We start from the raw sequence: 19,005 nt of genomic DNA on the forward strand, positions 1-19,005 counted from the left end.
GGCGCTGGGCACGTTGGCTCACGCCTGTAATCCCAGCACTTTGGTAGCCTGAGGCGGGTGGATCAAGAGGTCAGGAGATCGAGACCATCCTGGCTAACGTGGTGAAACCCTTCTCTACTAAGAAACACAAAAAAATTAGCCGGGCATCGTGGCGGGCACCTGTAGTCCCAGCTACTCAGGAGCCGGAGGCAGGAGAATGGTGTCAACCCAGGAAGCGGAGCTTGCAGTGAGCCAAGATGGAGCTACTGCACTCCAGCCTGGGCGACAGAGCGAAACTCCGTCTCAAAAAAAAAAAAAAAAAAAAAAACACACACACACAAAATGAGTCTGGCATGGTAGTGCACACCTGTAGTTCCATCTACAGCTACTTGAGAAGCTGAGGAACGAGAATCACTTGAACCTGGGAAGCGGAGGTTGCAGTAAGCTAAGATTGCACCACTGCATACCAAGCTTGGGCAACAGAGCAAGACTCTGTCTCAAAAACAACCAACCAACGCACTTCTTTGGGTTTCAACTTCTTTATTTATTCACTAGAAGATTTTATTTCTAAGAGTCTTTCCAACTCTAAGGTTCTGATCCCAACATAAGAAAGTATTTTTCTAGGAATAGTAAAGAAAGAGAAACTTTCCTCCAGGCTCTCATGGTGTACCTTTATGTATTTTTGTTCACTTTGCCAAAGGTTTCTCCCTATCTTTGCTTCCTTAATGTTAAAATGGAACTGGCATGTCCCCAACATGGGAATCCTATCACACTTGTGAGGCTAGTCTTCACATATCCTTCTCCTGCTGCCTGCGTATTTCCAGAGCTCCTGGGCAGCTTCCACTGGTGATAGATGAGTGGGCTGAAGGTGGCTGTGTGAGTGGCAGCTGTCTGTTGGCATCCACATCTGTATTAAAAAGATTTAGATGGTTGCATCAGATAATCATAAAACTTTAAAGGAAAAATGGCTAAAGTCCATTTGTTCTATGATCCACCAATACTGCTTCTAAGACTATACCTAAGGGAAATAAAAACACACATCCACCCAAAAACTTGTACACAAATGTTCATAGAAGAATGATTTATAATAGCCAAAAGTGGAAACAACCTAAATGCCCACCAACTGATGACTAGATAAAACACAGTATATCCACTCAATAACTATTACTCAGCAATAAAATGAAATAAGATACCAATACGTGCTAGAACGGGGATAACCCTTGAAAATGTTATGCTAAGTCAAAGAAGGCAGTAAAAAAAAAAAAAAAGACTTTATCTTGTATGATTCTATTTATATGAAATGTCCAGTATAGGAAAATCCGTAGAGATAGAAAGTAAATTAGTGGTTATCTAGGGCTGGAAATAGAGGGTTAAGAGGAGAATGGGGATTGGCTGCTAACAGGCATGAGTTTTTTTTAGGTGGATGAAAATCGTCTAAAGTTAGATTATGGTGATTGCTGTACAGCCCTGTGAATTATACTAAAAATACTGAACTGAATACTTTAAATGGGTGAATTACATGGTATGTGAATTTTATAGCTCAATAAAACTGTTTAAGATTTTTTAAAAAATTCAATTTGTTCTTGTTATTTAGAAAATGCATCCCTACTAGTAGAAATTATACACTATATTTACGAATAATATCATACTTCAAAAATGGATACTAGGCCGGGCGCGGTGGCTCAAGCCTGTAATCCCAGCACTTTGGGAGGCCAAGACGGGCGGATCACAAGGTCAGGAGATCGAGACCACCCTGGCTAACACCGTGAAACCCCGTCTCTACTAAAAAAATACAAAAAACTAGCCAGGCAAGGTGGTGGGCGCCTGTGGTCCCAGCTACTTGGGAGGCTGAGGCAGGAGAATGGCGTAAACCCGGGAGGCAGAGCTTGCAGTGAGCTGAGATCCGGCCACTGCACCCCAGCCTGGGCGACAGAGCCAGACTCCGTCTCAACAACAACAACAAAAAATGGATACCAAAGTAAATATTGGAAGTTGTTATTTGATGGCCAATAGCTATTGAAAAGAAGGAGAAATAGGAAAAAGTAGTCCTCGTTTAACCAGCAGGAGTGAATTTAGACTTCTTTCATTCAACTGGTACAGTAAATTCCTTGGTCACTGAAGAGAGTTCTGGATAACTGCAGGGGGGTGGATATGGGAGATGGCAGGGAAAAAAGCCTAAAGGAATGTGTGACATTTTGAGTTAAGGTGAAGTTCAGTGATTGTATGTCGTGTATTATGTCTGCTGTTCACTTCCTCCTCTTACTCTATTCCCCTTTATCTGGTATTTGATTTTGTAAGTAATTACTGTCTTCACCTCTGAATTAATAGTCCTCACATGGGCCAGGCGTGGTGTCTCACACCTGTAATCCTAACACCTTGGGAGGTCGAGGCTGGTGGATCATGAGGTTAGGAGATCGAGACCATCCTGGCTAACACGAGAAACCCCGTCCCTACTAAAAATACAAAATAATAATAATAATAATAATAATAATAATAATAAAAATTAGCCAGGCGTGGTGGCAGGCGCCTGTAGTCCCAGCTACTCAGAAGGCTGAGGCAGGAGAATGGCGTGAACTCGGGAGGCGGAGCTTGCAGTGAGCCGAGATTGCTCCACTGCGCTCCAGCCTGGGCAACAGAGCGAGACTCTGTTAAAAAAAAAAATAGTCCTCACATCGAAGTCAGGTTTTAAAGATCGGAAAGTAAAAGGATATATGACTTAATATAAATATATCAGAAAAACTTCAATGCCAGTGAAGCAGGGAGTTATTTAAAAACGAAACATACATTTGGGGGAGGCATGTGGGCTGTCTGAAGCTGTCTCATCCTTGTACCATGGCAGCTGAGGGCCACCAGTCTGGAGACGGTGGCAGTTTTGCAGAATCCAGTATTTCCCACAATCACTACTCCGTGGTTCACGCTGGCATTTGAACATTGACGTTGAGCATCTATTTCTTGGAAAACCCAATCTTGGCCAACAGACACTGACTCTGTAGTGATGCTGGCACTTCAAAGAGCAAAGGCTTCAAGGAGATATCTGGAGGCCTGTGAGGTGCAAAGCGAACTGAAAGGAACAACAGAATACAGAACTGAGGTCGCACTGTTAACATTGAGAGAAATAAAGAAAAAAATTCAGTGTGGTTTAGGAGACTGAGTTATAGTATGATAGCATCCTCGGCTTATTCAGAAATAATACAACTCTGAATGTTGATTCTATACAGATAAGCAACACAGGTGAGCTAGAGCTATTTGATACTCTAGACTGTGAACACAAACATTGATAAAACAGTAACGATTAACTCTATTAGTCAGAAAGTCAGGGTGGTATTCAAAATTGTTACATGGAAGGGATGACCCCAGCACCAGCAATGAGTATGGATGCAAGCCTTGTGAAGAAGAAGGGTCCTAAAGACCTCCTGCTATGCCTCGGGATAACCTTTTAATTGTTGGATTGTGGGGAGGTACGGCAGTGAAGTTCCTGTTGGAAAGGCCAGGCTGTGGAGGACGTCCAGACAGCTTACAACGGCGGCTCTTTACCAACCAGTAAGAACATATTTCCATATTTAACAACCAATATGGCTATACCTGCATATATCAGTTGAAAATCAGTCCTGAAGAAAGCAGTATAGAGAGGCTTGTTTGTTTCTTTAAAAACACCAATGAGAATGGTAATTCCTTTAAGTTCATGGATGGTATTTAAAAAAATCTAGTAGGTATATTATTAAGAGAAACAAAGACCTTAAAAGCTCTGATGGTTTAAAAGATCTTAACCATGTTAAGCAGTCGGGCAGAAAGCAGGCCTTCACTCAGTGTCTTTGCACCTGTACTGCTCATATTGTTTGCAAAAGAGCATCACTAATAAGCTTAGCAAGGATTAATGACATACACGGCCCTGGACCATAGACAAAGGATAAAAATCAAGCTTTGATAGCAATGAACATAGTAACTTTTTATCTCTAAACAGACAGAAATACTATGCAGGTATTCCTTCCTTGGTAACAGGGCTGGGGAGATAGTTATTTTGTAATTAGTGAAGAGTTGGGGCATTTCTGATATGCTTACTTAGTGTAAACATTTCTAGCTATACCACTTAACCATCATTTTAAACATCTGTTTTAATATAACAATTCCTGAAATGAAATCCTTAATACCAATCTATTCTCTTGGTAGCTTTAGTATTATTTATATATTTCAGCCTCTTAATCTTTAATATTTGTTTATTTATATTATTATGATTATATTTTGCAACAGAGTCTCACTCTGTTGTCCAGGCTGAAGTGCAGTGGCACGATCTTAGCTCACTACAACCCCCACCTCCCAAATTCAATCAATTCTCCTGCCTCAGCCTCCTGAGTAGCTGGGATAATAGGCACGCACCACCACACCTGGCTAATTTTATATTTTTAGTAGAGGCGGGGTTTCATCATGTTGGCTAGGCTGGTCTCGAACTCTTGACCTTTGATCCACCCGCCTTGGCTCCAAAAGTGCTGGGAGTATAGGCATGTGCCACCAGGCCTGCCCTTTTTAATATTTAAATGTTAATTCAATTCAGATTAAATTACCAAAAAAATCTGGATTAATGATGTTGAAATTAATGCAGGTGGTCTGTATTTTCTTCTCCTTTAGGCAACAATCCAAAGTTAACTTTAATTCCTTTCATTCTACTAAACCAATTTTTTCAAATCTTTTTTGGGGAATGTCAGATAGTAAATATTTTAGGCTTTATGGGCCACATGTGGTCTCTGTTGCATATTTCTCTTTGTTTCTTTGCTTTTCCTATCACAGTCCTTCAAAAATGTAAAAACCATTCTTAACTTAGTGGGCTATTTAAAAATAGACCATAAATTAGATTTGATCTATTGGTTGTAGAGTAAATGTAAGATGGTACGTGAACACTTTTTATAAAACAAGGTTCATATGGGGTCAATCACTGCTCAGATCTTATTACCATGTGAAATATTTCTGTCTGTATTTTGTCTATATAGTTTAAAAATTGAAAATGCATAGGAGGTAGTTAATGCTAGAGATAGGCAGAGACCCTGTAGAAACTTACAGAATTGCAGAATTTTATTGCTGGAAGAAATCTTACAGATTATCTAATTTAAACACCTTATTCATTTTATAAATAATATGACTAAAAACTCATAAATATGATTAACTAACTTACAAATCCTGGAGGTATAGCAGGCCTGCAAATGAATTCTTACGTAATTCAAAGAATTTTCACTGAGAATTCTGAAAAATAAAACAGTTATGTCTAGATCAAAATGCAAACAACAAATATTTGCTATACAGGACTAACTCCTGTATGTGGAGGAAAGCTGGGTAATGGTAATTTCTTTCTTTCTTTCTTTTTTTTTGAGACAGAGTTTCTCTCCATTGCACTCCATCACCCAGACTGGAGTGCAATGGTGCGATCTCAGCTCACTGTGGCCTCTGCCTCCCAGGTTCAAACCATTCTTGTGCCTCAGCTTCCTGGGTAGCTGCATGTGCCACCAGGCCCAGTTAATTTCTGTATTTTTAGTAGGGACACCACACCTGGGTAATTTTTTCTTTTTTCTTTTTTTTGAGATGGAGTCTTGCTCTGTCGCCAGGCTGGAGTGCAATGGCGCGATCTCCGCTCACTGCAACCTCTGCCTCCCCGGTTCAAGTGATTCTCCTGCCTCAGCCTCTCGAGTAGCTGGGATTACAGGCACACGCCACCATGCCTCGCTAATTTGTGTGTGTGTGTGTGTGTGTGTTTTCTTTCTTTCTTTTTTTTTTTAAGTAAAGATGGGATTTCAACATGTTGGCCAGGATGGTTTCTATCTCCTGACCTCGTGATCTGCCCGCCTCGGCCTTCCAAAGTGCTGGGATTACAGGCATGAGCCACCGCGCCTGGCCTAATTTTTGTTTTTTTAGTAGAGACGGGGTTTTACCATCTTGGCCAGACTGGTCACAAACTCCTGACCTCAGGTGATCCGCCCACCTCGGTCTTTCAAAGTGCTGGGATTTCAGGTATGAGCCACCGTGCCCAGTCCACACACTTTGTGTTAGTTTTAGCCAACCCTGTGGCATCCTCCACAGCAACTGCCATTGCCTTCAGGCCAAGGCCACAAAAAATAGGAACTCCCTGGATGCCTGTTGCTGGTTCCAGTTTTCAGTGTCCCTCTGACATCTGTCCACTTTTGTGTAGTCACCCAAGTTCTCAGTTATATTTTAAATTTTTGTCTAGAGTTGATGGCTTTGACTTGCAGAATGGTCAGTTTGTTAGGTGTGTGAGGGGCTCAGTTCCCCATGCTGGAAGCGACAAGTTTAATATGAACTTTAATCAGATCCTTATTAATTTTTTTTTTTTCCGACGGAGTCTCGCTCTGTCACCCAGGATGGAGTGCAGTGGCACAATCTTGGCTCACTGCAAACTCTGCCTCTCAGGTTCAAGCGATTCTTCCGCCTCAGCCTCCCAAGTAGCTAGGATTACAGGCACCCACCACCACGCCCAGCTAATTTTTGTATTTTTTTTTTTTTTTTTTGAGACGGAGTCTCCCTCTGTAGCCCAGGCTGGAGTGCAGTGGCCGGATCTCAGCTCACTGCAAGCTCCGCCTCCCGGGTTCACGCCATTCTCCGGCCTCAGCCTCCCGAGTAGCTGGGACTACAGGCGCTGCCACCTCGCCCGGCTATTTTTTGTATTTCTTAGTAGAGACGGGGTTTCACCGTGTTAGCCAGGATGGTCTCAATCTCCTGACCTCGTGATCCGCCCATCTCAGCCTCCCAAAGTGCTGGGATTACAGGCTTGAGCCACCGCGCCCGGCCTAATTTTTGTATTTTTAATGGAGACAGGGTTTCACTGTGTTGGTCAGGCTGGTCTCGAACTCCTGACCTCGGATGAACCACCCACCTTGGCTTCCCAAAGAAAATTGTTCTTCTTGGTGGGTCCTATCAAACCGTACAAAGGTGTTTTGTGTACTCCTCGCCATCACTCTTACTCTGCTCTATTCTTCATTACAGAATCTGATAATGTGTATGTTTGTGCGTGATCTCTCTTCCCATTTTTAGTGGGAAGGAAAGCTCCTCGAAAGCATTGTGCCCTCAGTGTGTACTGAATGCCTCAGCTCTCTTCAAAAGGGGAGAAAACAAGGAGAGTTGGGAAGGTGGAAGGTGGAAGGTGTGCGCACCAGGAGGGGCTATCTCAGCAACTGGGCTTACGTATGATCCAGCCCAATGAGCACAGAGATTAGTCATTGTGGCTTTAACCACTGGGTGGCGCTGCTCACTAATTTTCCTAAAATCAAGTCAGACGACAATTGCTTTTCAGCAACTCAGTCCAGAACTCCAGGACCTAAATCCACACTCCAGGACCCAGCTTAAACTGCCGTCTCGGTAGAGACACATCCCTGCACTGATCCCCTCACTCACAGCTAGAGGGCCCCATCACATTGACTTCCAATCCCTGCTCCCATGCCTTTGTGTGAAATTCATGATTAGACATTTAGTGAGGTCCCCCCAGGTGCAAAGGGCCCTGGATGGGAGCAGAGTAAATTAGAAGTGGCCCCTGCCCTGAGACAGGCTTTTTGAACTGGCTTAAGATAAGCAGTAGATGTAATGGCTTAACCTTCCTCCGTCCAGAGTGGTGTTGGTTATGTATCATCCTAGGAGAACTGAGAAAGCAGTCGTAAGTTGTCTCTGTTCTGTGGCTCGGATGAGAAACCTCATGCACACGGTCTGTGTGGGGACGGGGATGACTCCTTTTTTTTTTTGGAGGCAGAGTTTCACTCTTGTTGCCCAGGCTTGAGTGCAGTGGCACAATCTCGGCTCACGGCAACCACCACCTCCCGGGTTCAAGCAATTCTCCTGCCTCAGCCTCCTGAGTAGCTGGGATTAGAGGCGCATGCCACCACGCCTGGCTAATTTTGTATTTTTAGTAGAGACAGGTTTTCTCCACGTTGGTCAGGCTGGTCTGGAACTCCCGACCTCAGGTGATCTGCCGGCCTGGGTCTCCCAAAGCGTTGGAATTATAGGCGTGAACAGCCACGCCCGGCCAAGACTCCTTTTTTGATCAGAATGCAAGGGAGGAGCGAGGGGGAAGTTCTGAGTGTGCTAAGGGTGGAAGTAACTGTTTCTTGATTCAAATGATTTATTGATTCTTTTGCTCATGACATGATTCCTTTTCCATCAGCTTTTGTGTTGTTGTGGGAACTGATAAGTGTCATCTGACTCTGTCTTGCCTCTTTCAGCAAGAACTTGCAAGACAGAAGCAGCGTTTCTCTGGCAAGGGAACCCATAAGTACTAAATCTCACGCCAGGCCCAAAACTAGGCACTTTACTTACGTTAACCAGTGTAATTCTCCCAATAACTTGTAATTATTGGTGTTTCCATCTCTGTGTGTGTGTTTTTTTTTTTTTTTTCCAAGACAGAGTCTCACTCTGTTGCCCAGGCTGGAGTGCAGTGGCGTGATCTCGGCTTGCTGCAAGCTCTGCCACCTGGGTTCAAGGGATTCTCCTGCCTCAGCCTCCTGAGTAGCTGGGAATACAGGCATGCACCACCACGCCCAGCTAATTTTTGTACTTTTAGTAGAGATGGGGTTTCACCATGTTGGCCAGGATGGTCTCAAACTCCTGACCTCAGGTGATCCTCCCACCTCGGCCTCTTAAAGTGCTGGGATTACAAACAAGAGCCACCGCGCTGGCCAGGAAGCAAAATAATTGATGGCACTTCTGAGGACTCCAGGAAGGAGGGCAGTCCTGCTGCTCATTGCACAGCCTCTATCCCCTTCTCCAGCCCCTATATCTTCCTCCCCTCTGGCTCTCAGGGGCAAAGCTGTTTCTCCCGGTTTGCTTGAAACAACTTCAGTCCTTCCTCTGAAGTCTCAGCCCCATGTCCTGGCGGAGTGTCCTTCCTTAACCAGGGTTACCAATTCATTTTCTTAACAAAGGTTATTTCCTCCATGATAGGAATTCCTGCTTTAGCTGCTAAGGTATTAATACAGTTTTCCATTTTATTATGATGTTTATTCCAGAACCTGTACCAGAAGCTGGCAGTTGTCACAGCAGCGCTGTAAGGTATCAGCTCCATTTTGCCGAAGAGGAAACTGGGCTCAGAAAGGTTAAGGCTATTGCTCATAAATACCAGGCTCTGGAGAGGTTTGAGGTCCCTTTCTGCATTTGCCCATTCCTTCTTCAAAGTCTCCTTGGCGGGAATCACAGACACCTGAATGGAGGCCAGGCTCTCCAGGGAAACCACGTCATGCAAAATGAGGTCTCAGGCTTTGAACTACTGCTTCTTTAGTCAGATGACCCCAATCTTTCACATATTCACACCAGCCTCAGGCTTGTGTAGATCAGAGGTTTCTTCTTTTTAAAGTATAGCCTCCAGTTCTAGTGCCAGATCTGCTGGTGATTTGTAGCGTGACCTTCGCTAAATCGCTTTCCATCTCTGGGCTTTAATTCCCTTATCTTCACAATGACAGAAAGCTCCTTACTATCTTATGTTCTGTGGTCCTAGAGAAAAGTCAGATACTGGAACAATAAGGCCTATTGAGCACTTATCTGCTAAGCACTCTGTCACATTGCCTTTTCATCCTTTCAACACTGGGGGGTAGGTATCATAATTGGTCTATTTTACAGATGAGTAAACTAAGGCTTAGGAGGATTAATAGTTACCCAAGACCTCACAGTGAGTGAGAGAGTTGGGACTCAAACACAGATGGTCTGTCAGAGTTTGAGTTTGGAGATAATACTTTTTTTTTTTTTAAATACAAGATATGGGGTCTTGCTACATCACCCAGGCTGGAGTGCAGTGGCTATTCACAGGCACAGTCATGGCACATGACAGCCTCGAACTCCTGGGCTCAAGTGATCCTCCTGCCTCAGCCTCCTGGGTTAAGGGGACTATAGGTATGCACCCCCGCACCCTGCTTGGAGACAGTGCTTTTAAACCATTGCATCAGCTGTGTCCCCAAGTGCCAGCTCAGGCTGCTGATGACTCTCAATAGTTGCTCTTACATGTGCAAGTGCATGTATGCTCTCATGGGAAGAAAATATGTGTTCACACGACCCATCCAAGAAGGCCTAATAATATTTCAAACAGGCCTGCTGAAACCAGCCTCAGGACATCTGGTCATCTGCTTCAAGGCCTCACGGTGTCTAAGACAGCTGTGTAGAAAGAGGACACGCGAGCCATCCTCTGTGACTCCCAGTAAAATGCTCTTTGTACTACCTGGAGTTGTTCCCTCATTTTCTTCCCTTCCTGTTCCAGTTGATTCCCCCATGTACTGAGCCACCTGTATTCTACAAGGCAAACGGTCAGTCATCTAAGTTGTTTGAGAATAGGTTTATTCGCTTTAGGATGACCACGGCTGGAAAACTCTATATATCAGAATGACCGAGGTCCTTTCTGTGTGTGTGTAAGGTCAGCCATCTATCTGCCTACCTTGAAAAGACGAGAAATATCCTTCTTGAAAGCAACTGAATGCACGTGAGAAAAGCTCTTCCAGTTCTGAACCTTCAGGAGTTTCTGGCAAGCTTTTTATTACGTGCTAGGGTGGGGATCTGATTCTGTGTATATAGATTCTCAATTAGTCAGGTTTTCAGACTGACACCTCAATCCTCCTGAATTTAAAAACAAAACAAAACACAGGACAACGACATTCTGTTCCAGCTTGCCAGAACCCCAGCCCTGAGCTTCCTGTTTTCAACCTTGTCCTGTTTTTTAGGCCTTTGAACTCTGACTCCCTGGCTTTGACCCTGGTGCTGGATAAGGACTTTGAAACTTCTTGCCTCATCTGATGCTGTTCTGACTTCTGTCAGCCTGGGCCCTGCCGCCCCCACTCCCACCCCCATGTCTGCTTTGGCCTCTGCAGGCAAAGGTCTGGGCCTGACTACATTGTATGTTAGCGATTCTGTCATCCCCAGGCTGGGAGCTCCTGGAGGAAGGAGTTTGATCATATTTAGCTGTAACCCCTGATAGCAAGGAGGGTGGAGAGAAATTCCTGGATCAAGGAGCAGGGACTCACAGTCCAGGGAGGGTCCAAAGCAAGTGGCACTGGCCCCTGCGGAGGAGCAAGAGCAGCAAGCACATGGGGCTCCTCTGAGTCACTGCCCGGGTGATTGATGAGTTGCTGTCCAAGTTCAGGTGCTTTTGGCGCAAGTAACAGAAACCAAGATCTGCAAACTCTGACTAGCAAGAAAAGGGAGATACCCACACGTCCACCAGCAGATAGCTGGATAAACAAAATGTGCCAGATACCTACAATGGAATGTTAGCCTAATGACTAACAGGAATGACGTTCTGAAGCATGCCGCAACTTGGATGAACCTTGATGACACTACGCTGGTGAAATAAGTCCGTCACAAAAGGACAAATGCTACGTGATTCCACTCACATGTAATACCTAGAGCTGTCAAATTCATAGCGTCAGAAAGAATAGTGGTTACCAGAGGCTGGTGGGGGAGAGAATGGTGAGTTAGCATTTAATGGGTACAAGAGTCTTAGGCTGGGACCATGAAAAAAGTCTGGAGATGGATAGTGGTGATGTTCACCTAACAAAGTGAATGTACTGGATTGTACACTTAAAAATGTTTAAAATGGTAAATTGTGTGTGTGTGTGTGTGTGTGTGTGTGTGTGTATGTATTTTTTTTAGGCAGACTAGCTCTGTCATCCAGCCTAGAGTGCAGTGGTGATATTATGGCCCACTGCAGTGCAGCCTCAACCTCCTGGGCTCAAGCAATCCTCCCACCTCAGGCTCCTGAATACCTGTGACCACAGGCACACACCACCATGCCCGGCTAATTAATTTTTTGTAGAGATAAAACATACATAAGCTCTCACCATACTGCCCAGGCTGATCTCAAACTCCTGGACTCAAATGATCCTCCTGCTTCAGCCTCCCAAAGTGCTGGGTTTACAGGCATGAGCCACTGTGCGTGACCCTGTTATGTGTGTATATGTACACGTGCGTGCACACACATACACACACACACGTTTTTTGAGACAGGGTCTCACTCTGTCACCCAGGCTGGAGTGCAGTGGCACGATCTCAGCTGACTCCCCAGCTCAAGCGATCCTCTTGCCTCAGCCTCCTGAGCAGCTGGGACCCTAGGCTCAGGCCACCATGCCCAGCTTTTTTTTTTTTTTTGATATTTTTGGTAGAAACGGGGTTTCGCCGTGTTGCCCAAGCTGGTCTGGAACTCCTGGCCTCAAGTGATCCGCCCACCTCAGACTCTGGAAGTGTTGGGATTACAGGCGTTAGCCACCTTGCCCAGCCCCTGTTATGTCTATTTTAATACACATACATCCCCCATCCCCCACCAAGAACTGACCTAAACCGATAAGTTATTCCTGAGGTGCTAAATTGCCAACATGGCCCTTTAGGAATTTTTTTTTTTTTTTTTTTAAATTGAGATGGAGTCTCACTCTGTTGCCTAGGCTGGAGTGTAGTGGCGTGATCTCAGCTTACTGCAACCTCTGCCTCCTGGGTTCAAGCGATTCTCGTGCCTCAGCCATCTGAGTGGTTGGGATTACAGGCGTGCACCACCATGCTAAGTTTTGTATTTTTAGTAGAGACGGGCCATGTTGTCCTGGCTGGTCTCAGACTCCTGGCCTCAAGTGATCCGCCTGCCTTGGCCTCCCAAAGGGCTGGGATTGCAAGCATGAGCTACTGCGCCTGGCCTAGACATTTTTTTTAAAGAAAGGATACTGGGACATCTCATGGAACTGAAAGACCAGCTGAAGCCCCCAGCCTGGAGCTGGGGCAGAAAGTGAGGCAGTTCCAGGGACCTCGGGACAGAAGTTCGTAGACCTCTTTCCTTGGGACACTGCCAGAAACTCACTTCTGCTCTAGCAGCAACCAGACTGAGTTTCTCAGGTCCAAATTTCAAATCTCTCCAAGAGTCTGATTGGCCAGCTACATGAGATGGCCAACCTGGGTAGATGAGCTTGGGCTGAAGAGGCGGCTTTTTTTTTTTTTTTTTTTTCCGAGATGGCCTCTCCCTCTGTCACCCAGGCTGGAGTGCAGTGGCTCCATCTCGGCTGACTGCAAGCTCCGCCTCCCGGGTTCATCCCGGGTTCACGCCATTCTCCTGCCTCAGCCTCCGGAGTAGCTGGGACTACAGGCGCCCGCCACCACGCCCGACTAATTTTTTTGTATTTTTAGTACAGACTGGGTTTCAACGTGTTAGCCAGGATGGTCTCGATCTCCTGACCTCGTAATCCGCCCGCCTCAGCCTCCCAAAGTGTTGGGATTACAGGCGTGAGCCACTGCGCCCGGCCAAGGGAGGCCGCTCGGGTTTTAACAACATGGCCACTTGGGGGCAGCCATGAGTCAGTTTACCAGAATCCAAGTCGTTGGCCCGTTTTCAGCTTGATACTTCACTGTATTTATTTGTTTTGCTTAACCATCCGGTCTTAATTACCTGGCTTTTGTTTTGTCTTCACAACAGCATTTTGGAAGAATGTTGAATGCAAAGGAGCTGAGTCAGCTGTCTGCTGTTGAGCTGGAGACAGAGGGGGAGATTGATTATAAATGGCCCCCAACCTTGACAAAAGTCTCAAGAAATGTGGAGAAGCCCCTGAAAAAAACTGAGATTAAGCTTCTTTCACCCTAGCAGAAAAAAAGCAGGAAGTTAGGAATCAAGCTGCCAAATAAGGAAGTTGTATTTATTGCATGCTTGGGTTTTGGACTAAGAGTTTACCCCTAGGCGAGTCTCATACCCTTTCTTTCCCTGTCCTGCAAAGCTTAACATGGGAGGTAGAGATTTGTGTCTCTTCTTCTTCTTCTCGCTCACTCTTTTTTTTTTTTTTTTCTTTCCCAGTCAGGCACTCTCTGTACCCATGCCACCCTGAGGAAGACAAAATATGAGAGGGTCTAGCAAAGCCTCTGCAAAAATGATTAATGTGAATATTCTCATCCTGACTTCCTATGAAAAGTTGTATTATAAAATAAAAGAATAATTGAAGAAAATACAGATCCATAAAAATCCATAAAGATGGGCAGGAAAAATGAAGAGTTCTATGGGGCTCTTAATAGGTCAAGACCCAGAGGGCAGAGATCATCTGGCAGGCTGGAAACTGGCTAGGTATCTAGAATGGCTTGTGTACTGGGGTGAAGTGCGAAATTGAAGCAGAGCAGGAGAAGGATGTGAAAGATATTTTTCTATGTATTAAGAGTGCACCGGCCGAATGTGGTGGCTCACGCCTGTAATCCCAGCATTTTTGGGAGGCTGAGGCAGGTGGATTGCTTGGGCACAGGAGTTTGAGACCAGCCGGGGCAACATGGTAGAATCCCGTCTCTACCAAAAATACAAAAATTAGCCAGGTGTGATGGTGCCAGCCTGTAGTCCCAGTTACTCGGGAGGCTGGGGTGGGAGGATCACTTGAGCTTGGGAGGTGGAGGTTACAGTGAGTCAAGATCAAGTGAGCCAAGATCACACCACTGCACTGCAGCCTAGGTGACAGAGTAAGACCCTATCTCAAAAAAAAAAAAAAAGTAAAAATAAAAGAGTGTATCTCTGCCCACATCCCTTAACTTTGGTATTTCCTCCTGAGATTGAGAAAATATTCGAAATACTCCTTTATTTTGATCATTGTTCTGTTTCTCTCAACGTGACTGGATAGTTTCAGCCTAATAAGGCTTCTCCTGTTTTTGTGGGTTTACCTCTCTCTTCCGTAAACAAGGGCTTCCACTAAAGCCTGGTCATCACTGGGAGTTGAGGAGCTGGGCTTAGTCATTCTTTGCTGTAATAATTTTAACCGTGGCCAAGTTCCTGGAGGGCAGCAAAGGTAGGTTGGGATTCTTGATGTACTCTTGGACCCAGTCGTCACTGGGGTTGGTGCAGACTTCTCGGTTTCTTTTGGTGATGAAGCTGCAGAGGCAGAATTAGACCGTCATGGGCTGCAGACTCAGGCAGGGGTCCAGTGCACAACCCCACCTCTGGTTCACATGGAGCTCACCTTAGGTTCTTTAAAGCTTCCCTGGGCCTCTCCTGGCTGGGTTCCCTCAGACAGCCTCTCTCTCTGGCCTCAGAACCTTACCATCCCTTCTCTCAGTCCCTTCTCTGCTCAGCCTAGACCCTCAAGTTTGGGTTTCCTAATGGACCGCATAGCTAAAAGTGGCAAAATTAGGAATTAATCCCAGGCCCGTGAGAGCCAAAGGCCAAACCCATAGCCACTACTCCACTGCTTCTAGCATAGAGACCTGTTGGTCCCGTGTATCTCATTCCTGCCCCTGGGCTCCCTGTCCCCCTCCACAGAAATATCTACAAGGATGTGCTTACATGATTGCTGGCAGGTTACAGTTGAGGGCCTTTCTGTATCCCACCACCAGTCTCCATGGCAACACTTTCTCATAAAACTTCAGGCAGCAGGTGGATGGGGTGTTCACCCACTCAGGAACTTCTGAAGGAATCACATTGCAAGCTGAGCCACGGAAGCAGAGGGGAGACCACCACTGCCCACCTCTGTCTCCTACCATTTGTGTTTCACTGCTCTGATAGCAAAGCCGTCTGTTAGAGGAGACCAATGCTAGCTTGACAGGTAATGGAGAAAGGGTAAACGATGAATCCCTCTGGGGGACATACATTTAGAACCCTCAGCCTCTGAGCTGAGTGTCAACTACAAATGACTTGGTTATTCACACTTGCCAAGGAACCGGGAGGAAGCTGGCTCACTCTTTTGTTTATTGGTGACTTGATCTGGCAAACATGGGTTGAGCTAGTATGCCGGGCTCTGTGGAGGTAAAAACATGAGGAGGATACAGTCACTACCCTTAAGTAACTTACAGAGTAGTCAGGGTTGAAAGGGAAATTGAAAAGTTAAACAAACACTACCATAGAATGTGGTCCAGGATAGAACAGACTTTGGTATAAGGTGCTATGGGAACACAATGAGGGGCCCCTAACCCATCCTCGGTGGTTGAGGACGAAGTCTCAAAGCAAGTGAGGCCTGCATTGATTCGTAAAGGATGAGCAGGATTTAGACACACAGCTGGGTGTTGTGGCTCAGGCCTGTAATCCCAGCACTTTGGGAGGCCGAGGCGAGCGAATCATCTGAGGTCAGAAGTTTGAGACCAGCCTGGCCAACATAGTGAAACCCTGTCTCTACTAACAAAAATTAGCCGGGCATGGTGGTGCATGCCTGTAATCCCAGCTACTCAGGAGGCTGAGGCAGGAGAATCACTTAAACCCGGGAGTCAGAGGTTGTAGTGAGCCAAGATCGCGCCACTGCACTTCAGCCTGGACGAAGGAGTGACTCTATCTCAAAAGGAAAAGAAAGAAATGCAGGAAAGCTTGAAGGTAGGGGAAGCTCAGTGTGTCTTGGGAGTGCTGGACAGTTTGGGTGGCTGACATGTAAGGTAGGAAGGAATGAATGGGCAGAGATGAAACTGGAGAGAGAGGAGGGTCTGTTCACACACCTGCTGAACTACTGAGTAATTTGGACTCTATCTTAGGGCACTGGAGAGGCGGAGGTTACGGGGAAGGGTGAGAGAGTAGAGCCGTTAGAGACAGAAGTTAGAGCTGGAGGAAAAAGTACATGATTTAGGCTTTGGTGTCAGACAGCTTGGGCTGGAATTTTGACTTGACTGGAATTTTGACTTGAATCATGGGCAAATTTCCTAATCTCCCTAGGTTTCAGTTTCCTCATTCATTAAGTGGGGGTAAATGATACTTGTACCCTAGGATCGTGGTTAGAATTCGGTGAGAAAATGATTGGAAAGCCCTTAACTCAGAGTCTGGCACACAGAAAGTCTCAATCAGTGCTTATTATAGTTAAGAGCCAACGGTAGTAATGACCGCTCTTCTTGCCTTGGAAATGGCTCTTTCCTCCCGCCTCTTTGATGCATGCAGGCTACTGGACTTGATTGGTTATTGTTGCTGTGTTTTCTTTGAGCTGTCCTGACTACGCATCAATTGGGGATACTACACAAGAGGTCAGTCCAGAGATCTCTCCCAGCCCCCAAACCTTCAGAGTGCAAATCTTTTTGTAGCTTGACCCCTTTGCCTCTAGAGAGTGGCAAAGCTTGGGACATCTTGAGAGCACCATCTTGCTGATCCATGTTTTGGGTGGGCCATTCTGTCTTTCTTGAAGCCTGAACCCACTGCACTGGCCTGATTGACTCTCCCAAAGAGCATTGTCTCCCCCTCCCACACAGTCCCTCCGTAAGTGATGCTCATATCACTGGTTCTCAAAGCAAAGTTTACAAAGACCAGGGTCATCCTGAGAGTATGTGGGCAGATTACATGGTGCACCTGACCCTTGCTCCTTTGTGTTTATACAGGCAGAGTCAGGCCAGACTACATGCCAGGGTGACCTTAAGAGAGAAAAGAGACCAGGCGTGGTGGCTCACGCCTGTAATCCTAGCACTTTGGGAGGCCGAGGCGGGGGGATCATGAGGTCAGGAGTTTAAGACCAGCCTGACCAACATGGTGAAACCCCGTCTCTGCTGAAAATACAGAAGTTAGCTGGGTGTAGTGGCGTGTGCCTGTAATCCCAGCTACTCAGGAGGCCGAGGCAGGAGAATCACTTGAACCCGGGAGGCGGAGATTGTGGTGAACCAAGATCACGCCACTGCACTCCAGCCTGGGCAACAAGAGCGAAACTCCATCACAAACAACACAAAACAAAACAAAACAAAACAAGCAAAAAACAAAAACAAAACAAAACAAAAAAACAAGAGAGAAAAGAATGGCTGGGGCAGCCTAGGGCGGGTGGTACACAGCTTTGTCCCCCCCACGCCCGTCACCAGGTCCTCATAAGCGATGACAGAGGGAGGAGATACGGAAGGACAAAACAAACCCCATCCTCCATAGGCCGCAATTCTCCTTCTCCCCACAGCTCAAAAACCTTTCAACCCCTTCCTCTTTTCTGCAGATGTTATTTAGTCATAGACTGGGGGATGGAGAAGGGGACCATAGATTCCCAAACAGCCATTCCTCTGGGACTCATTTTGGTTGTCTGATAGTCCCAGCAACCTGTGCCAGCCACTTTGAGGAAGTGGTGTCTCGGTTCAGACTCCCAATTCCTGGGCTTAGACCGATTGTTTGAACCTTCCTTCCTCTCGTAACTCGTTCTTCCAGGGCACCTACCGCTTTTCTTTCTCATCTGCATGCTTCCCCCTCCCTTTCATTGCATGCAATTCTTGTTGCATTTTCTGCAGCTTTCTTGGCCTCTCCTGAGTGATCATTCCTGCTCACCACGCTTGCGACTCCTGAGGAAATGGTGACCCAGTTTCCTGGAACTACTTACCCCAGAGAGATCTGGACCAACCCCAGCTCTACTTACAAAGGGGAGAATTGGAGGTCAGGAGCTAGGCATGAAGGTGGGGAGAGCCCACAGGGGCCTATGAGGCCAGAGACCCAACAGCGCCCTTGGCACCACCTCCCTGCCAGCTGCTCCATCCCCTTTTCTCGTTCCTGCCCTACAGAGACAAGTGGACTCACTTGGCTGGCTGCAAGAAGCAGAAGTAATGATAAGGATGAGGATGAGGAGAGACAGGGCAGCCTCGGAGACCTTCATCCTTTCAGCGGGGCTGTACAGCTTCGGGGAGAGCCGAGTGAAGACGTTGTCTGCTGCTGGTGGTCCGCTTGCCAACTACTCAGCTCTCTGGACCTTGACCACATCAGAGCGGGTAGAGGAGGAGAAACAACAGGCCTCAGTGTTTGCTGAAACAGAGGGCAGCGGAGGATGGGACTTGGTGCAGAGCTGAATTCAGTAGAATTTGAATTCACATGAAGGAATGTGTGTCAGCTACCTTACATGCCCTATCTGATATAATCCTTAAAATAGTGAAGTAGCGATGGATGATGACTTCCCTGGGACTACTGAGGCTTAGAGGCTAAATAAATTGTCCAAGTCCACCTGGGTGGACAGGCAGGATGAAAAACCAGATCTATTTGATTTCACCATGTTACCTGCCGCCATCTGTATGTTGGGGAAGGGGCAGGCAGGGTTGAACCACCCCAGCTTCCCCCAGGTGATCAGTCTTGGGGAGAATGAACACAAAGCAGGATTACAGAGCCCAGACTGAGGCAAGGGTAGGGCTTAGTTGCCTCTGAGA

General features: G+C 46.3%; 1 protein-coding gene across 6 annotated transcripts; it reads right to left on the minus strand.

Moving 5' to 3' along the window:
• Window positions 1–750: 750 nt before the first annotated feature.
• On the minus strand, window positions 751–18,565 carry CCL16 (C-C motif chemokine ligand 16). Of its 6 annotated transcripts, none has more exons than XR_013406301.1 (4): window positions 18,389–18,565; window positions 15,227–15,347; window positions 14,608–14,815; window positions 751–886 (listed from the first exon to the last, which is right to left on the minus strand). XR_013406301.1 is itself a non-coding variant. In XM_001112513.5 (3 exons), the coding sequence occupies exons 1-3, from the start codon at window positions 18,462–18,464 to the stop codon at window positions 14,674–14,676; spliced, it is 339 nt and encodes a 112-aa protein (XP_001112513.3). In that variant the 5' UTR covers window positions 18,465–18,565; the 3' UTR covers window positions 14,511–14,673. The 6 variants fall into 6 exon arrangements, 2 of the variants coding, with proteins under 2 accessions (XP_001112513.3, XP_077826934.1); XR_001440341.3 differs by lacking the exon at window positions 751–886 and adding an exon at window positions 13,307–13,447; XR_013406302.1 differs by lacking the exon at window positions 751–886 and adding an exon at window positions 13,307–13,447 and having other exon boundaries at window positions 15,227–15,344; window positions 18,389–18,561.
• Window positions 18,566–19,005: the final 440 nt, after the last annotated feature.

The sequence above is a fragment of the Macaca mulatta genome, chromosome 16 (assembly GCF_049350105.2).
Source record: "Macaca mulatta isolate MMU2019108-1 chromosome 16, T2T-MMU8v2.0, whole genome shotgun sequence".
NCBI lineage: Eukaryota > Metazoa > Chordata > Mammalia > Primates > Cercopithecidae > Macaca > Macaca mulatta.